General features: G+C 43.5%; 1 protein-coding gene across 4 annotated transcripts in view; it reads right to left on the bottom strand.

Moving 5' to 3' along the window:
* RALGAPA1 (Ral GTPase activating protein catalytic alpha subunit 1) overlaps positions 1 to 18,018 on the bottom strand; it is a 163,853-nt gene that overhangs the window by 30,793 nt on the left and 115,042 nt on the right. For all 4 annotated transcript variants that reach the window (XR_003093553.1, XM_025201507.1, XM_025201517.1 and 1 more), the window contains exons 27-30: positions 6,539 to 6,649; positions 6,224 to 6,292; positions 3,973 to 4,104; positions 3,000 to 3,183 (exon numbers count right to left, since the gene is read on the bottom strand). Coding sequence is in view for 3 of the 4 variants with exons in the window: in XM_025201507.1 (XP_025057292.1) it covers positions 3,000 to 3,183; positions 3,973 to 4,104; positions 6,224 to 6,292; positions 6,539 to 6,649 (496 nt within the window). In the remaining variant the exon portion in view is untranslated. The remainder of the gene's footprint in view (positions 1 to 2,999; positions 3,184 to 3,972; positions 4,105 to 6,223; positions 6,293 to 6,538; positions 6,650 to 18,018) is intronic.

Genomic DNA, 18,018 nt, shown 5'->3' with positions numbered 1-18,018 from the left:
AGTTGCTCCCTATTGGATCTTCACATGCCAGAGTCCCTAGGGTGAGAAGGAGGCTTTGCCTCATGGCTGAGTCTGCTTGGCTTCTGGGCACCAGGAGACAAACAGAGGTTGCGGCACAGAAAGTCTCCTGTCTGTTTCTCATTCTGGAGTACTCAGAGTTAGAAGTGGGCAGGTAGGCTTGCCCTGTTGCTCCAGTTTCCCCAGGAACAGAAGAACTGAAGCAGCCAACGCTTTCTCCAGATCAGGATCACCCTGGTCTCAGGAAGGTTCAAGGAGAAGAGGAGAGGGGGCAGTTGCAGGCTGAATGCCTATACTACTTCCTCTTCTGGAATAGTTTCTAGCAGTGGAAATTTTTCACCACTGGAAATAAATGCTTGTATGCAGCCTAAGACTTTCTAATTCACTGGCCCCTCAAAACTATTACAGAGTTCTTTTGCAAGCTTTGCTAACTGGAGAGAAGCATCCCTTTGATTTTTTTTGTTTATTTGTAGCTTTTACTTTCAGTTGTGTTTAAACATAATTCTGCAATACCAACTTTCATTTCATATTAAATGTTTTTATTGTGAAACCTAACAATCTGATATATCATTTTACTATGCATACATAGAATGGAAAACAAGGACATAGCCTTAAATAAAAAAATCTATATATATTATGTCCCTTGAAACATGCAATACTTGCAAAGTGACTAGAGCAGAAGTGGGAGCATAATTCTTCCTTATGCCTGCTTCCTATAGAATGGAACAAGTCTTTATCCAGTCTCTTACTGAGATGCAGGCAACTGCCTCTGGGAAGATCCATTAATATTGATATGTACTAAAATCATGTAATGTAGCTCATGTAATGTTATTTAACTGTAGGAAGAATCATATCCCAAGACTCCTGATCACATCTGTCAAGGAGCAATCTGCCTTTCAATGTTGTATGTGTAACAATTGTTTATCCAAAACATGAGACTCATGAATGAACTTGCATCCTATGAAAAAGTTTGGCAGACTTCATCTTTCTTACTGTACACATTCCTCACTAATACACATCTCATTTCTCTGCATGTTCCTCAATAATATATCTGCTCTACCATCCCTACCCATTTTGCCAATGAGATGACATGAAGGTACCTTTATTCTGATAAGCTTTTTTTTTAAATAAGGAAGGAGTGGTATATTGTAGAGACAATATGGTGACCTGGGTCTGGTTTTCCAGTAGTTTGAATAGTGTGCAGTTGCTCCATATACAACCAATCAACATGCGTCTCTGCTGCTAGTCTGTGCTAATTGGCCCTCAACTTGATCTAGCTCCTCATGGCCTCTAATACACTAATTTTGCTCCTATCACACTTCTAGTAATGCCAATGAGAGCAGATGATGTGAGATGGGTAAGCAGTGCTGTTTTTGTTCTTGCCTAGCAGCACAAGCTACAATTGCCAAGGCAGCAGCACTAGGGTGGCATTATAATCTATGCTGTACTTTGCCAATTAAATTTTGTAAGATAACCTACTTAGAATTACAAAGCCTTGAGATTTTAAGGTAGCTTCATATTTTTTCCTTTAACTCACCTAAGGAGATATAAGGAGCATATGAAATTACTTTTACTTAGAAATTTAACGAGGAATTATAAAGAACCAATCATGTGTGGAAATGCAAAATGAAGATATCGATGCTAAGGCTTTGTGCAACTGACATTCATTTGAAAAAAAAAATCTATTCAAGGTTGTCTTTTCACGTTGTCAGATTAAAAAAGCCACACAGCATTTGCTGCAAACCCATAATTACAGATTATTATAGCATACAAAAGATGCAAGGCATAAAAAGCTGCTGCAATTCACTACACTGTAATAGAACATGCAGTGGAAGTTAATTTTGGCAAATGCTTTAAATATTAGCTTTATATAATATGTATAGGTGAAACTGTAATTAGGACAGAATGAATCCTTCGAAACCTCTTTCATTCTGACCCTGCAGATGATTACTTTTTGCTAATAAGACCATAGCCATTTGACAAAAAGCCAACTACAGTACCTTGCTTCATTCTTCAGTAAATTTAATAATTACAGCTCCTCCTGCCAATAGGTCTCAAATCAGACTTGTTCAATCCAATACTGAGCTTATTAGGGGACAGCTCTATGTTTAGAATTCTTTGGCCAAAAAAGTACTTGAGGATGATGAAGCATGCCTTAGACAAGGGCACAATGATTAGTCATTTTCTCCACATAAAAAACAGCACGTAGTCAGTACAGACCACAAAATCACCTGCTGTTAGCACACAGCTGCTACAAAGAGGTTCTGCATTTATCTGGTACCTAATACCTTTAAGGAAGCCTAAATGGAACAACTTAATATGGAGGGAGAATAGCACTACACAGAGTTTCTGGTATCAATATTAAACTCATCTTTTTCAATTTTCTTTCCATTTAAGCCATCTGATATTTGTTAGATAAATTTGATAAGAAAGATGTCATTACTTTAAATCTCAGTTTCTTCTATTTACTGTCATTATTTCAGAAGAAAATGTTCTTAATTCCTGACTCTGTAAAGGTCTGAAGTAGACTATATAAAATTGTTTCTTTTATGATGCAACTTTGTTTTACATTTTAAAAACCTATAGACACAAAACAAATCATGATAAATTTCATTCAGTTTTAACTAGAGAAAGCTTTCTAAAAAAAAAATTCTTAAGAAAAGGAACGAAAGTGTGAGAGAAGTAACCTTATGTAGTTAAAAAGAAAAAAGAATTACGCATGTTTGCATGTTCTCTGCCACATGGAAAAAGGAGGATCCATATAAAACAGATTTATATGTTGTTGAGTATCTACATATTTCAATTAAACAAGTTGCAATTCCTCAAAATTATGCTATTTTATTCTGTACTGATGAATGCTACCTATTTTCTAGAATCATATTGAACATAATTGAAAGTTCATGCTTTAGACAATCACTTCAGTACTGGACATCAAGAGACATTCTCTTTTAAACAGAATCTATGAAGGCAACCTGACATACCTTCTGTGACTGGCTGAAGTTTAGAAGACCGTTCTGAGTCTGGAGAATGTAGTGGTTCTGGTTCTTTCAGACTTTCTAAAGGCATAAAAGGATCATAATCCATAGATGCCAAATCAGAAAAACTTAGAGGAAAATACTTTGGGGTGCCAAAACATTGAGCTCCATAGACACATCCATGCAGAACCTAAGACAAAAACATGAATTCAAGATGAAGATATATAAAACACCCTCCTACCTAATAAATAAGATAATTTAGCTTTATTTGCATGTTGATTAACTTGTTACAAATATAAAACCTACCAACAAGCCATGAAACTCAGTAAACATGGTATAGTTTTAGAAAATGTATATTCATGAAACTGAATTCCTGTAGGAAGGGAAAGTTACTAAAAACAGGAGCCTATATAGCGTATATAAATAGGAATGTGGTAAAAAATTAATATAGTTAAAATGTGGTAAAAAATTAATATAGTGTCTGTATTTCAAGGTTAAGCTGCTTAGGGCAAAATAAATGTATGCACTTAAGAGCACTAGGCATAAGTCAGCATTAAGCAAATTAAGAAAGCAATGTTAAGTTAAAACACTTACTCTATAAAGCCTACTTCTAGCCTGCATACACTGTTTTATACTTTTGGTCTTTACCAGTACTTTGGTGAGAAACAGACAACACAATGTTTTATTATTTTCACTATCTCCCAATTTCATAGCATTGACTTTCTTGCACATATTAATATTTTTAAAATAATTTCTTTAGTTTTGCCTCCTATTTACAGAGTGAATTGTTTCAAATACATTCAAAACTAAATAGTTCTAAGTAAAATGTACAAGAACTAATGCAGAAGCAGTCCAAATGCTTGCCACAGAATTAGAATCAGATCAAGAGAAGGGTTCTGCCTTCACTTCCCCTAATGATCATTTTCAAGTATAAAAGTTGCCATTGGAACAAAAATGAAAAATATTAAAGGATAAGTACCTTGAATATACAATGCAGAACAGATTTTTCAGTCTTATCATTTTCATCTGTAGTGTGAACAGGTTGCAGTAAGGTCTTTAAAGGCAAGGCCATTATCCAGTCCAACAAACAGAGTAGTAAAGATACTACCAACTGTAACAAACACATTTTTAGTTACAAATTACTTAAAACAGCAGCCAGCTACTTTGCATTTACTACTGTAGTTTGTTTTTCTGCTTTATTCTTATTTACCAATTTAATCTCAGTGGTATTCATCATTACTCTGTAATATCTGGATGAGATGGTAGGTTTATACAGCACAATACAATGATACTAGCCTGGGTCCCAGAAGGAGTATACCCGTATCAGCGTGGCACTTTACTCTTGCTAAACAGACGTTGTATATTGCTGAGATGATTTGGCTATATTGCTTAGATCTGCGGCTGCCTCAGGTAATTTTATATATCTCTAGCACTGTCCTATTCACACACACCTTACATGTCCAAACTCCATGTTGTCTCAGCTTTCAGTGCTAAGGCCTCTGCTGCTGCTCCTCCTCACCCCTCCAATGGAAGGTGGGAGAGTAGATCTTATGCTTAAATGGATATATTTATATGATCTTGTAAAGTTAATTTGAAACAAATTATAAAAAATTGCAGCCAACACTGTATAAACAAGGCTTAGGGTCAATATAAAGAAAACAAAGGCTCATGCAAAATTGAACTATCTGAATTTCCTTTGCTACTTTATAAATGATATAAATTGTTTTTAATGTGCTAATATCACTATACAGCTATTGAAAAGATATCCATTGAAGAGGTATCGAAATGCCATTCTATATTGCAAACTATTCAGTCTATGAAAGATTTAACTCCCTCTAGTGGCCACTTTCACAAAGACCATAGTACAACACAGAAAGTTTCACAAACACTGATACTATTAATGGAATAAAAACACTGTAACCACTTTAAACACTGATTACAAAACCTAAACCCATATTAAACATATTTATAATTTACATAACTGCAAGAAGTGGGCAGTCAGAAATAAAGAGTTCAGATAACCAGAAACAAGATTCTTTAAATCAATTAAAAATGCATCAGTCTTTAGCACAAAATGACGAGCCCCCCTGACTAAGGAGCTCCTTAAGCTAATTTTTTAAACATCTTATTATCAAACATATAACTGTAATATGAATTTCATGCAATACATATTAATATTGCTCCACAAAAGTACCATGCAAAAAATAGATTTCATTTCAGTAGTTTTATTTTGTCATCATCATAATCTTTTATATCCATATTTAGAGGAAACTATTTTAAATACATATTAGAACAGTATTTCTGTATCTAGAAAAGCAACTTTGTGACATTTGAATCGCATAAAATGGCAACAAAATGACCTGCAATAAGTCATGGAGGAATCTTCCACGTGGGAACTATCTGCAAGTGGCAAGCTGGTGGAGGTGGTGCTCTGTTGTCTTCTGTGGCAGCTACTGACCTATATCCAGCATAAAGGAGGGAGGTAATACCTCATAGTACAAACTGAGATGCAGTGGAACAGAGCTCCTCTATGCCTGATTGTCTTTTAGGGTGCCTGTAGACATGCAGAGAGGCTGCTCCAATGTGCTGCAATTATAGTGCGTCAGAGCAGACTCAATCACTTGATGAGCTTTAGTTCAAGTGCCCCCACTGCCATTTTGAAACACAGGGACACTGATACACATGACACAGAGGCTGCTGGAGATGTGCTAATCAGCACAATCCAGCAGACTCGAGTCTGCTCTGACACGCTGTAATTACACGTGCCCCTGGAGCACGTGTAAAAATGACCTTAAAGTCAAGTCAGTTGGACCTTATGCCAATGGAAGAAGTTAAGAGCAGCTCCCTGCTGCTCCACCTTCAATCAGGGCCAAAAGGCCAAGGGTAAGCCACCTGCAACAGGCTACTGTGAGTGAAGATGCTAATTTCAAAATGGATGCTGCTTCCAGTTATCCCCAATACAAATGAAGCCAAATTGTCCTCAGGGAGAATGGTAACTGACTATGCTGTCAGGAGGCAGGAAGGAGCACCATGACTGAAAGATGGAATAGCTAAAGGAAGCCTACTGCTCCATTTCTATTGAAAAAAATGGCAGTAACTTTGAAAGGAAGGCAGTTCTTCATGGAAATTCTCTGTTTTAGGCAATGCACTGCAGTCTTGATTATACAACTATGACTTGACATCTCCATAACTAGTAACTCTGGCATATTAAAAGCATAATAAATTATTACCCTCTTGTCCTGTTCATAAGAAGCAGCTTCTGTCCCAGGCAGAAGGTGAGTAATAGTTGCTACCAGAATCTGTGGACAATAAACAATGATTTTCTTTATAATTACTATTTTAAAGTTATTTTTTAAAACTTAAAATATTTGAGTCAACAGGTAAATGTAATGTCTGGCAAAAACCTAACACACTGAAAACTATAAAACAAAAGTTCTCATAGAAGTAACTAATTTGCTACTTCAGATTTCAAATGTATTATTTCCTAAAGTCATCATTAAAATGCCAGAAAAGCTCAAATAGTTTTATTTTTTTTAATTACTTACTTGAATAATTTTCAAAGGTAAATCAGCTTGGTATGCTTGAAGCCTGTGTACATAATGAATCAGCATGCTGAGCATATTGCAGGCAACGTGCGCTACTGTTTTATTTGGAAACTATATAAAAGAGAAAGGAAGAAGTAGTAATTAGTTTATGACTGGCTGGATTTCAAAGTATGATATACCATATGTTGGACAAGAATACTCATTATTAGTTTTCCAGATGCAGCTCCTTAAAGGACTGTTTAGGTAATCTATGGAATTAATCTATTACTTTATAATTTAGTGATCTTTAATTTACTATTAATTACTTTCTAGTTAAAAACAAATAAAATCACTCAGCTTCCTTGGAAAGGAAAAAATGGTCAGATTTGGTACAGGGGTGTTGGGGAGGGGAAAATCCCTCAACTTTACGCACAAATTGTGTAGTACTTCTCACAAAACCACAAGAAAGAATTTACATCGCTATTATCAAGATTAACAGCTAACACAAAAGGCTTAGATAACTTCAGAGTTCCTAGTCAACAACAGAAGCACATGGCATGCGACAGCCAGAACCAGAGGGATTAATAAGCAATAATATGTGCTTCTTGGAGGCATTTGGTATTTTGCCTAAATAGGTAATATTAGTTAACATAAGCTTGTAAGTTTGTAAACTGCAAATGCAACTTGTCTGTCATAAGTTTAACCAAAATGATAAATTAACCGTTCATGGAACTGACTGGGCCCCATAGGCAAAGCTGTAGCTGTGAGATTAGCTGGTTTAACGGTTTTTTGCTCAGGGTTCAGCCTTAGCGATAAAAACTGGATCTAACTGCTAGGCATGCCCAAACACATTCCAGGAAAGCACATCCCAAGAAAGCATATTCAACTGAAGCCTAAAAGGGGTTGGGATTTAGGCGGAGCGATGTCAATTTCAAACCTAAAGGTGCTGCATCATAATTTGCTTATTGGATAAACCTGAGTCTGGGTAGTAACCTTTTATGATAATTTTAACACCTTTCAATCCCATAGGGTAACAGCTATAGGGCAATATTGCGAGTGGCCCTGAGGCCAACAGATTAACATAAGATTAGGTATAAAAAACACATGCATCAGGTAACCAGCAGGAAGGAGGGAACAGAATGGTCATTTCTGTCCCACGCCTGGACCCCTGACTCCCGGTGAGAGTGAGGATTGGATCCTGAGCAAGGGACCTTCCCCAGTAATCCCTCTGACAGCGTTGATCATCAGGGACGCCTGACTTCGCTGGAATCACTTGGCGCGCACCTGGCATTGAGGGACTATCGATAAGTTGCCAACCCATGTCTGTCTATTCGTTGTTTTGAACAGCCCAGTGTGGCTAATACCCTCGCAGTGCCCAGTTGGCCTGCGACAGATTGATCTATCTATCTGTTATTATTATCTGTTGTTATTATTTACTATTAGCTCTTTTATACTGCCATATCTGTTTATTGCATTTATCTTTCTGTTAACTGTTGTGTGTGTGTAAGCTATAATAAATTTGCCTTTATTCCACTCCCAGCTTTGCCTCCTCGATCCGAAACTGAATCAAACAGCCCAGTTGGCCTGTGATAAAACTGATACACTCACTGTGCCCAGCTGGCCTGTGACAATGGCAGTAGCTGTGACTTTTAAGACACTCGGCCAGTATTGAGGGGGAATGATAAATAAGTCAAATAATTGCCCGCCCTGCATTAAACACAGCAAGGTTTAAAATGGAATGCTGGGATAGTGTAAGGAATGAAAAGAGAAGGGGAGAGGAGGAGAGGCAATTACTTATCAGTAACTAGAGTTTTTCAAAAACTACTGTCAAAGTAAACATTCTTGACTAGTTAGTATGTCTAATGCCCTTGGCTTTTGCCTGGAAACACTTTTTCAAAGGCAGGACCTGTAGAGTACACTGCAACCCCACCTTTCCTTGTGGTCCCTGGCTGAGGGAATAAAGTGTGGTGGTGCACATTCTTCTCTTTAGCTTCCTCTCAGTTGCACTCTTAACTGTATCCAAGTCCAAGAAGAGGAGAACAGGGCAGGATTCAAATGTGCATGTGGACATGAATCTTGAAATACTCCTGTTACTGGTAAGTAACTTCCTTTCTTAAAGTATTTATCTACACACACATTCCTGACAAGTGGACAACTCCGAAGCAGTGCCCACACATACATGACTGTTGATCTTGAAGTCCCTTGTGCAAACAGTGACTGGAGAACTACCTTGCTAAATGCTAAAGTTCAAGAGGCTTCCATTATTGCATAATATTTGGCAAACATATGGACAGAGACTCAAGTCACTGCCTTACAGATATAATCTAGGAGACACCATAAAAGGAGACAGGGCTGAATGAACCTAAGTGGTGTTCTTAAAGCAGGGGTGGGCAAGATGCAGCCCACCAGGCCATTCTATCCATTCTTCCTAAGAAATTTAGAAAATTAATATTTATCTGCCCCTAGCTGCCTGTCATGCAGCCCTCGATGGCTTGCCAAAACTCAGTAAGCAGCCCTCCGCCCAAAATTGCCTGTCCCTGCCTTAAAGTTACTTTGTCTGTATATAAGGTAGCATAAGGAGAATTTGTCACTGGGGCTTAGAGTTCACTCACTTGTCTACCAAAGAGTCACCAGGAAAGCTGCTTTCATGGGCAAATGGACTAAGTCACATGAAGCTATGGGCTCAAACAGCCAACAAAAATTGTTCGTGAGGTAGGTAAGACTTCCCCACTGATGCATCTTATCAGGGCACCTTTGAGGTAGACTCCCTTCACGAAAATTAAGGAAGATTTCTGCAGGATGACTAACATTCCTAGGGAGCCTAATCAACACTTGAAGACTATCAAAAACCTGAGCTGCTGAAGATTCCATACAGATGGGAGTAGACTGAGACTTAGCTGAATAGCTTCCACTCAAAGACCTTTGGGGCTTTAACAAATGAAAGAAGGGGACTCTGATGGACCTTGGAGAGGTCCGTACCCACAGTAAAACATGGATAATACCTGTGAGCAGGGATTACAGATACACAAGATACATAGATAAAAAAGTGTCCTGTAGGTTAAGAGGTGTGAGCTAGTCCTCCTGCCAGAGTGATGGTATACCTGCAAAGGGCACTATCATGAACTTGAGCTCATAAATGCACAGGTTTTGCTTTCTGTGGTCTAGGATGACATAACACCCCTCTCTGTCCTTTGGAACCAGAAAACAGCTGCTGTAGAACCCTTTAGATATAAACTCCTTCCTTTTGCTCTGGAGGACTCTCTACCAGTGGAGTCTCCCAAGGCTCAGTGCTCGGGCTGGTACTTTTTAATATCTTCATTAATGACCTGGATTCGGGCATCAGATGCGGGCTGGCAAAGTTTGTGGATGATACTAAACTATGGGGGAAGGTGGTCATATGCTGGAGGACAGGCTGGGGATACAGGCTGACCTGGACATGCTTGCAAAGTGGGCAGACTTAAACCTGATGGCATCCAACATAGAGAAATGCAGGGTACTCTACCTTGGGAGAAAAAAAACAGCATCATACATACAGGCTTGATGGTGCTATGCTCACTAGCACCACAATTGAAAGGGACTTGGGGGTCTTGAGAACATGAGCCCCCAATGTGATGCTGTGGCCGGCAGAGCAAACCAAACTCTGGCATGCATCCACTGATGCATCTTGAGCAAAAACAGGGATGTCATCCTCCTGCTTTACTCAGCCTTAGTGAAGCTGCAGCTGGAGTACTGCGCCCAGTGTTGGGCCCCCACTTCAGGAGGGACGTGAATAAGCTTGAGAGAGTCCAGAGGAGAGCCACCTGTATAATCAAAGGCCAAGAGAGCAAGCCTTACGAGGAGAGGCTGAGGGACATGGAACTTCAGCCTGGTGAAGAAAAGGCTCAGGGGGGACTTGGTGGCTGCCTATAAGTATATAAGGGGGGTGGTGCATCAGGATCTGGGAGAACAGTTGTTCACCAGGGCTCCCCAAGGGATAACTAGGTCTAATGGCCACAAACTTTTAAAAGGCCGATTCAGACTTAATATAAGGAAAAACTTCTTTACAATCCGAGTGTGCAAGGTCTGGAACAGACTCCCCCAGAGGTGGTGCAAGCACCTACACTGGACTCATTTAAGAGGCATTTGGATGTTTATCTTCCTGGGATCATCTGATCCCTGCAGACTTCCTGCTTCTGGCAAGGGGGCTAGCCTCGATCTCATGAGGTCCCTACCAGCCTCTAATGTCTATGAAATCTATGAAGGCAAAGGGGTGAACTAGATGCAACAGCTGTCAAGCTGAATAGAAATATTTCTGAAAAGGGAGAGGAGGCAACCACTAATTACACCTTTGGATCACACCATCAAATGTCCTGCTGCATGGCTCAGATCTCGTGGACATTAAGTCAAGACCTAGAAGACAGTTTAAATTTGTAAAGCCTGTAATGCTCTTTTATGGGCTCTGAAGGGCAAAAGGTGTCCTGATAGTAAAGACTGGAGCACTCTGCTGTGGTTGATAATACCCCAGGAATGGAGGGAATCTCTCTGCTTATAGCTGGAATTCCCACGGCCAGAGGGAATACTGGGGTGAACCAACAAAGGCCACTGACTAGGAGCAACTAGACTTTTTGTTTAAGAGCTTATCTGTAAGCAGAGAGTGATTAGAGCTCAAGTGGGTGCTGGAACATGAGCTTACTGACAAGGCCATCAGTGCCAGAAAGCCTGTATCAGAAGAGCCCATGACAGAGGCAGGGACAATGAAAAGGGTACTAGCTGAGGGTGCTAGTTCAGCGCAAGGGTTCAAGGTACACCCAGAGGCCTTGACTCCAGGGAAATTACAATGCTGGGGAGACATGCCCTTGGACACAGAGATGTTGATGATGGTAGAGTAAAGGGGAGTGAAGGGGACTGGTACCTGCGCAGTATGCTGGGTCCAATATTCAGTGTTTGGACCTAGATCGATCAATCCTCATTTGTGGACAACCAGGGATGAGTAGAACATGGTAAGCTTCAATGAGATCCCAAGTGGGCCATAATGTCTGTCTTGGCTCTTGTACCATGGAAGCCAGGACCTCCTAAAGCTTGACCACCTGGGTAGGCTGGCAAGCTTCAGGGGCAGGCTGAAGTTCAATGGAACCATGAGTTGGCTGTGAAATGTCACATCTTCACTGGGGAAGTGAAAGCTGGAGCTGCTTGCTGGAAATCTACCTAAGGAAAAGGTCTTGAGTTGAACCTCAACCAAGCCAGGGTCAAGGATGACACCTGACACTACAGCAAAGTGCTGTCAGTGGCATCTTGGTAACCAGGGAAACCAGAAGAACCAGTGTCTGACAAAATCATAGATTTCCTGAAAAGGAAAAGTTTTAGCTGGTGTAGCAGGGCACTAAGATGTGCCTGCTCCTTTAAGGCTTAAGTAGCCTGGCCAAGGAGCTTTGCAGGCTAAACAGAGCTGCACAGCTGCAGGTTGCCTGGGCAACAGCCTAATGGGGTAATTGGGCAGCACCTGCAGGCATCAGACAATTGGAAGGAAGCAGGGTTTCGGGGCATACGCCCAGGGCTGGAGCTAACAGAATCACTCTTCCTCTGGCAACTGCCAGGGGAAGGAGCTCCTGCATGAGGGACTTACCCAAGACCTGGTGCTGCCTGCTTTACTACCCAAGTGCAGCAAGACTCCAGGAGCCTCCCAGGTACCTAGGCTAGGTGGGCATGTTGTCCTAAGGGTAGAAGTTTGCCCCCTTAAAGGGGCAGAGCGCTGTTGTCATTGCTAGTGTTTACGTTACAGCCTAGGGGTTTATGCTTATGTTACTGTTTGCACCAGTGGCTTGTGGCAGCTGAGACTATATGTGAGGTGGAGGCCTCATTAGTGCTGAGAGGGGGTACACAATAGAGCAGAGAACACAGTGCCAGAGGGGCACAGCTACAGGGGTGCAGCTACAGGGGCACAGCAAGCCTGGCGCCAGAGAGGCGCACAGAGGTGAGGCACAGAGAGACAGGCGCCAGAGAAAGAAGTTGCAGAGACAGGCGTCAGAGAGCCCAGGGCCAGAGGGGCATGGAGATACAGGGGCCAGAGGGCACAGTGCCTGAGGACCGCACAGAGGTGATATGAGTAGTATAACACCTGCGAGGCATGGGACACAGAAAAGGGGAGGTTGGAGCCATGTAGTTATGTCCTGGGCATTAGGGCATTGAAAAGGCAGCCTCTCACCTAGAAATAACTTTTTCATTACTTCAAAAGCGTGGCAGGTGAGTCAGGTGGGCAGACTATCCTAGACAGGCAGGTGGGCCGACATTGAGATCTGCCCCAGAGCAGGCCCCCTGTCACAACTAGGTTTCACTTTCCTTTTAGGCCTAGGATTTGAAGGATCAGTGGAGTCCCGCAGGGTTTGGTCCTTGGACCCGTGTTATTTAATATCTTTGTCAGCGATTTGGACGAGGGTGTGGAAAGCATCCTCTCTCCAAGTTCACAGATGATACTAAGTTATGGGGCAAAGTTAACACCGGAGGGCAGGGAGCAGATACAGGCTGACCTGGACAGGTTGGATCAATGGGCGGAACAAAATAGGATGCAATTCAACAAAGATAAATGTAAGGTTCTCCACCTAGAAAGGAATCTCCAGCACACCTATAGGTTGGGGGATGACCTCCTCAGCAGCTCAGCGGCTGAGAAGGATCTTGGAGTCATAGTTGACTCCAAGACGAACATGAGCCAGCAGTGTAATGAGGCCATCAACAAGGCCAATCGCACCTTGTCGTGTATTAGCAGATACGTGACCAACAGATCAAGGGAGGTGATGCTCCCCCTCTATGAGGCATTGGTCAGGCCACAGTTGGAGTACTGTGTCCAGTTTTGGGTGCCGCACTTCAAGAGGGACATGGAGAATCTGGAGAGGGTTCAGAGGAGGGCCACTCGCATGATTAGTGGCCTCCATGAAAGACACTACGAGGGGAGGTTGAGCAATCTGGATCTCTTCAGCCTTCACGAGAGACGTCTAAGGGGAGACCCTGTAGCTGTCTATAAGTTTATCAAGAGAGGACAACAAGGAATTGGAGCTGCGCTATTTACCAGAGCGCCCCTGGGAGTAACTAGGAATAATGGGTGCAAACTAGTGGAGAGTAGATTTAGGTTAGATATTAGGAAGACATTTTTTACAGTAAGGGCAGCCAGAATCTGGAATGGGCTTCCAAGAGAGGTAGTACTATCACCTAACTTGGAGGTCTTCAAGAGGAGGCTTGACAGTCACCTGGCTGGGGTCATCTGCCCTCGGTCCTCTTTCCTGCCAGGGGCAGGGGGTCGGACACGATGATCTATTGTGGTCCCTTCCGGCTCAACAATCTATGAATCTAGATGGTGCACTTATCAGGAATGGGATGCCTTGTCCAGGCAAAACAGGCACTGCAAATATCCACTTGAGGCTGGCATTGCTCCATCAGAAGAGGGTAACCCCCAAAGTTGAGAGGGGGACATGACAGATCTGCATATGGTCCCAAACAAGAAAGGAAGAGGAAAAGGCAACAATAAAAAAAAAAAAGAAGGGGTAGGACAGCAAGGCTTGGCTCAAAGTCTATGAATTATACATAGTCCCTACAACATGTAAGGGAAAAGATAACAAAAAAAAAGCAGGTGTAACGAAAAAAAAAGTAATAAATAACTAAAGCTAAGTTGCCAAAGGAAAACTGCTGCAGTTGTGGCCCAGCTCCAGTGTGAGACGCATGGGTGTAAGCCCATCATGCCCTGTGAGCTTGCACCTCCAGCAGACCTTCTGGCAGCCCCCTGACCTGACCCTTAGTGCGAGCTGGGAGGTAACTGGGCCCGCGGTAGGAGGGTAGTAGGCAGTGGGAGCAGCTGAGTGGAGTTGAAGAGGGTCACACCCCACCATGGCTCCTACTTAGGCCAGCCCATTACGGAGCCTCACAAACAGGCATGCTCTGGGCCAGGCACACGAGTTAGTGTATTGAGTTCATGCAGGAGGGCAAGCAGGAGGGGTTATCAGTAGGCACTTTCACTTTTACATGCCCCCTGGAGGTGTCACATGGCACACCCTGTGCCTGTGGTGCTCCCGAAAAGCTGAAGCCCCTCATGCTGAAGGATAGTCATAAGGCACCAGATCTAAAGGTGAAGGGGATGAGGGACCAACCCTCCCTGCCTCCAGGTAAGACCCAAGGATGCTCCTGGCCAATCAGAAGCCCAGAAGGCCAGAAGATCCCATTGTAGACAACTACAAAAGGAGTACTTCCAAGGGAAAGGGGAGGGACTTCCAGTGGCAAAGGTCAGGGGGCGGGACTACTGGTCCCAGGATGGTGACCAGGGGGTGGGACACCTGTCAAGGGGCAGGGCTACCCTTGCAGCCCTCGACAGCTCACCCAAACCCATTGTGGCCCTCTAGCCAAAATAATTGCCTGTCCCTGCCCTAAACCCATACTGAGATTCCAGGAGGAGTTCTCCAGCAAATGGAAGGAGATGGTTCAGGAGGGTTCTCGCAATGATCTTTCTTGTGACAGACAGCAGGGTGATCCCTCTGTTGTTTCCACAGTTGGACTTGTCTCCTTCTTGAAGATTCTGACAACCATGGCATCCCTGAGGTTATCTGGGATTTCCTCATCGTTCCAGATCCTTAAGATGAGGGCATGAAGCTGTGATGTGAGCACCTCTCCTCCCTGTTTTAAGATTTCAGTGGGATTTTAAGATTTCCATCCACTCCAGATGCCTTGATCTTTATCTGCTTGATGGCTTTCTTCACCTTGTCAAGGGTTGGAGGGATTCCAAGATCATCTCTGACTGGGTGTTGTGGGATGGAGTTGAGAACACTCATCAACAGCAGTGTTTCAGTTGAGAAGGTCTTAAAAATGTTCCTTCCAACATGCACCGATGGCTTCCCTTTCCTTGATCAGGTCTCCTCCATCCTTAGGTCTCAAGGGGGTTGGCCCCTGAGTGCTCAAACCATAGATGGCTTTGGTGGCACTGAAAAAGCCATGCATATCATGGATGTCAGCCAGATGTTGAATTTCCTTAGCCTTGTCTTCCCACTATTTGTTGTTCATATTGCGCATCTGCCTCTGCTTTGGCTTGCTGGATATTCAATTTTTTTTTGCTTGGAGTTGGTGTAATTTTGCCAAGCACAAAAAAACCTTGCGATTGTGATTGATCAACTCTTACATCTCCCGGTCATTCTCATAAAACCACTCTTGATGTTTCCTGGTAGAGATTCCAAGCATCTCTTCACAGGTGCTGATGACGGTGGCCTTGAGGGCAGCCCACATGCTGCTGACATTTTCCCATTGTTGTTGATTAGAATTCACCAGTTTTTCATTGAGGCAGCGGTGGAAGAGGTCTCGCTTGCTTGGCCCCTTGAGTCTTTTAACATTGGCCTTCCATCAGCATTGCTTCTGCTGCAGTTTGGGAGCCAGTTTGAATATATCACCAACTCATCTGCTTGGTTACCAGTCCAGCAATCATCAGCTCCTAGCATAGCTCAGGTGATGTGGACATATTTGCAGTCCTAGGCAAAGATGATGACATAGTCCATTAGGTGCTAAAACTTCAATCGTGGGTGTTGCCATGATGTCTTGTGCCTGTTTTTCTGGCGGAACAGGGTGTTGATGATGGCGAGTCCATATTCTGTATATTTGGTCAAGAGGGGGATGCCAGTGGAGTTGATCTTTCCTACTCCTTCCTTGCCGATCGTTCCACTGCAGAGGTTAGAGTTCCTTCCAACTCTGGCATTGAAATTACCAAGAAGAATAAGTCTGCCTTCCTCTGGAACATCAGAAAAGACTTGATCAAGGTTGGCACAGAATTCCTCCTTGGTTTCATCAGTGGCATCAAGAGTCAGGGCATATGCATTGATGACAGTGGCATATTGACTCCCCACCAGTTTAAGATGGAGAGTTAATGAGGTACTCATTAATTCTGATAGGGACCTCACTGAGTTGGTTTCAGAGTTCATTTTTAATAGCAAAGCCAACTCCATGAAGTTGGCATTCTCTTTCCCGCTTACCCTTGCAGAAGAAGGTATAGCTGCCTCCATGTTCTTTGAGCTGCCCATCTCCTGCTTACCAGGTCTCACTCAGTGTAGCTACATTGATGTTGTGTTGCCCAAGTTCTTGGGCCACAATTGCAGTGTGGTGCTCTGGGTGTTTGTTATTAGGGTTGTCCATGAGGGTTCTGATGTTCCAGGTCCTGAAAACAACAGTGCGTCTTCACTGATATTTTCGAAACAGTAAAGGTGACCCTACTGGATACGGTTATTCAGTCACAAAGAAATACAGGATACTGTATTAGACAGGCTATGTTTAGGGCACCTTTTTTAGTGTCCTCCCCCTGTGGGGTGGGCAGAACACATCCTGAAGAGGGGCTGCTCAGTCAGAGTTACAGCTGCTGAATTGCACTCCTGTCTTATCCAAATGCTAGATGACCTTCTTGTAACTGCTGCCTTCATGCCAGTGCATGACTGGGAGCTTCCAGACCTCACAATCCTGCTCCCGTTGCCATTAGTTGGTTTCCAAAGAGTTTGTGAAATGTGCTGGCATGCAAGATGCCTGTACATGACTTCTTTTACTGTGGAGAAGCTGCTGCACATCAACTTCCACATGGCTCTTGACACAAAGGGACGTTGATACAAGTGGCAAGGAGCTAACCTTTCCTAAAGGTCATTCTACTATCTGCCAACTGTGGAAGTGCTGGGTAGCAATACAGCTGTGCCCCACAGCAGGTCACTAATAAACGGAGGCCAGGACACTAATAAAATACTTCCCAGACATCTTTACAGTTAAACCTAGGAGGATCCACTTAATTGCTCACCATATTCGGGGGCCCGCATTCCGGGGGCCCGCATCCGGGACATTGCGGAGAGGATCCCAAAGCTCCTCCAACCCACAGACCACTATCCCATGCTCCTTATTCATCAGGGCACCAATGACATGGCTCGGAGGGCTCCCAGCCGGGTCATGAGGCGCTACAGGGATTTGGGAGCGGGGCTAAAGGGTCTGGGGGCACAGGTGGTGTTCTCGTCAATCCTCCCAGTCTCAGGCTATGGGCTGAGGAGGGAGAGGAGGATCCACGTGGTCAACCAAAGACTGCAGTGCTGGTGTCGTCGGGAAGGCTTTGGCTTTTATGACCACAGCCCGCTCTTTGGCGAGAGAGGCAGCGAGCTGCTGGGAAGAGATGGCCTCCACCTCTCTCCTCTAGGGAGGAGGCTCTTCGCAGCCAGACTGGCTGATCTGCTCCACCAGGCTTTAAACTAAGCCCTCTGGGGGACGGGGGGACTACCGCCACTGCTGGCCCACTGAGCAATCCTTGCAAAGCCAGCGGGTCAAGGCACTTAAGGGAGCCCACCCCTGCCCCAGCCCTGGTAAAATCTGTGGGCAAGGAAGGAGCCCCCCAGGGGACACTTGCCTGCCTGTACACAAATGCCAGGAGCTTGGGGAATAAGCAGGAGGAGCTCATCCTCCTGCTCAATGCAAATAATTATGATGTCATAGGGATAACGGAGACCTGGTGGGACTCCCCCCATGACTGGACCACGAGT

The sequence above is a fragment of the Alligator sinensis genome, unplaced genomic scaffold (genome assembly GCF_000455745.1).
Source record: "Alligator sinensis unplaced genomic scaffold, ASM45574v1 scaffold280_1, whole genome shotgun sequence".
Taxonomy (NCBI): domain Eukaryota; kingdom Metazoa; phylum Chordata; order Crocodylia; family Alligatoridae; genus Alligator; species Alligator sinensis.
Note: the sequence above shows the minus strand (reverse complement) of the source record. Positions and strands in the feature narration are given on the sequence as shown.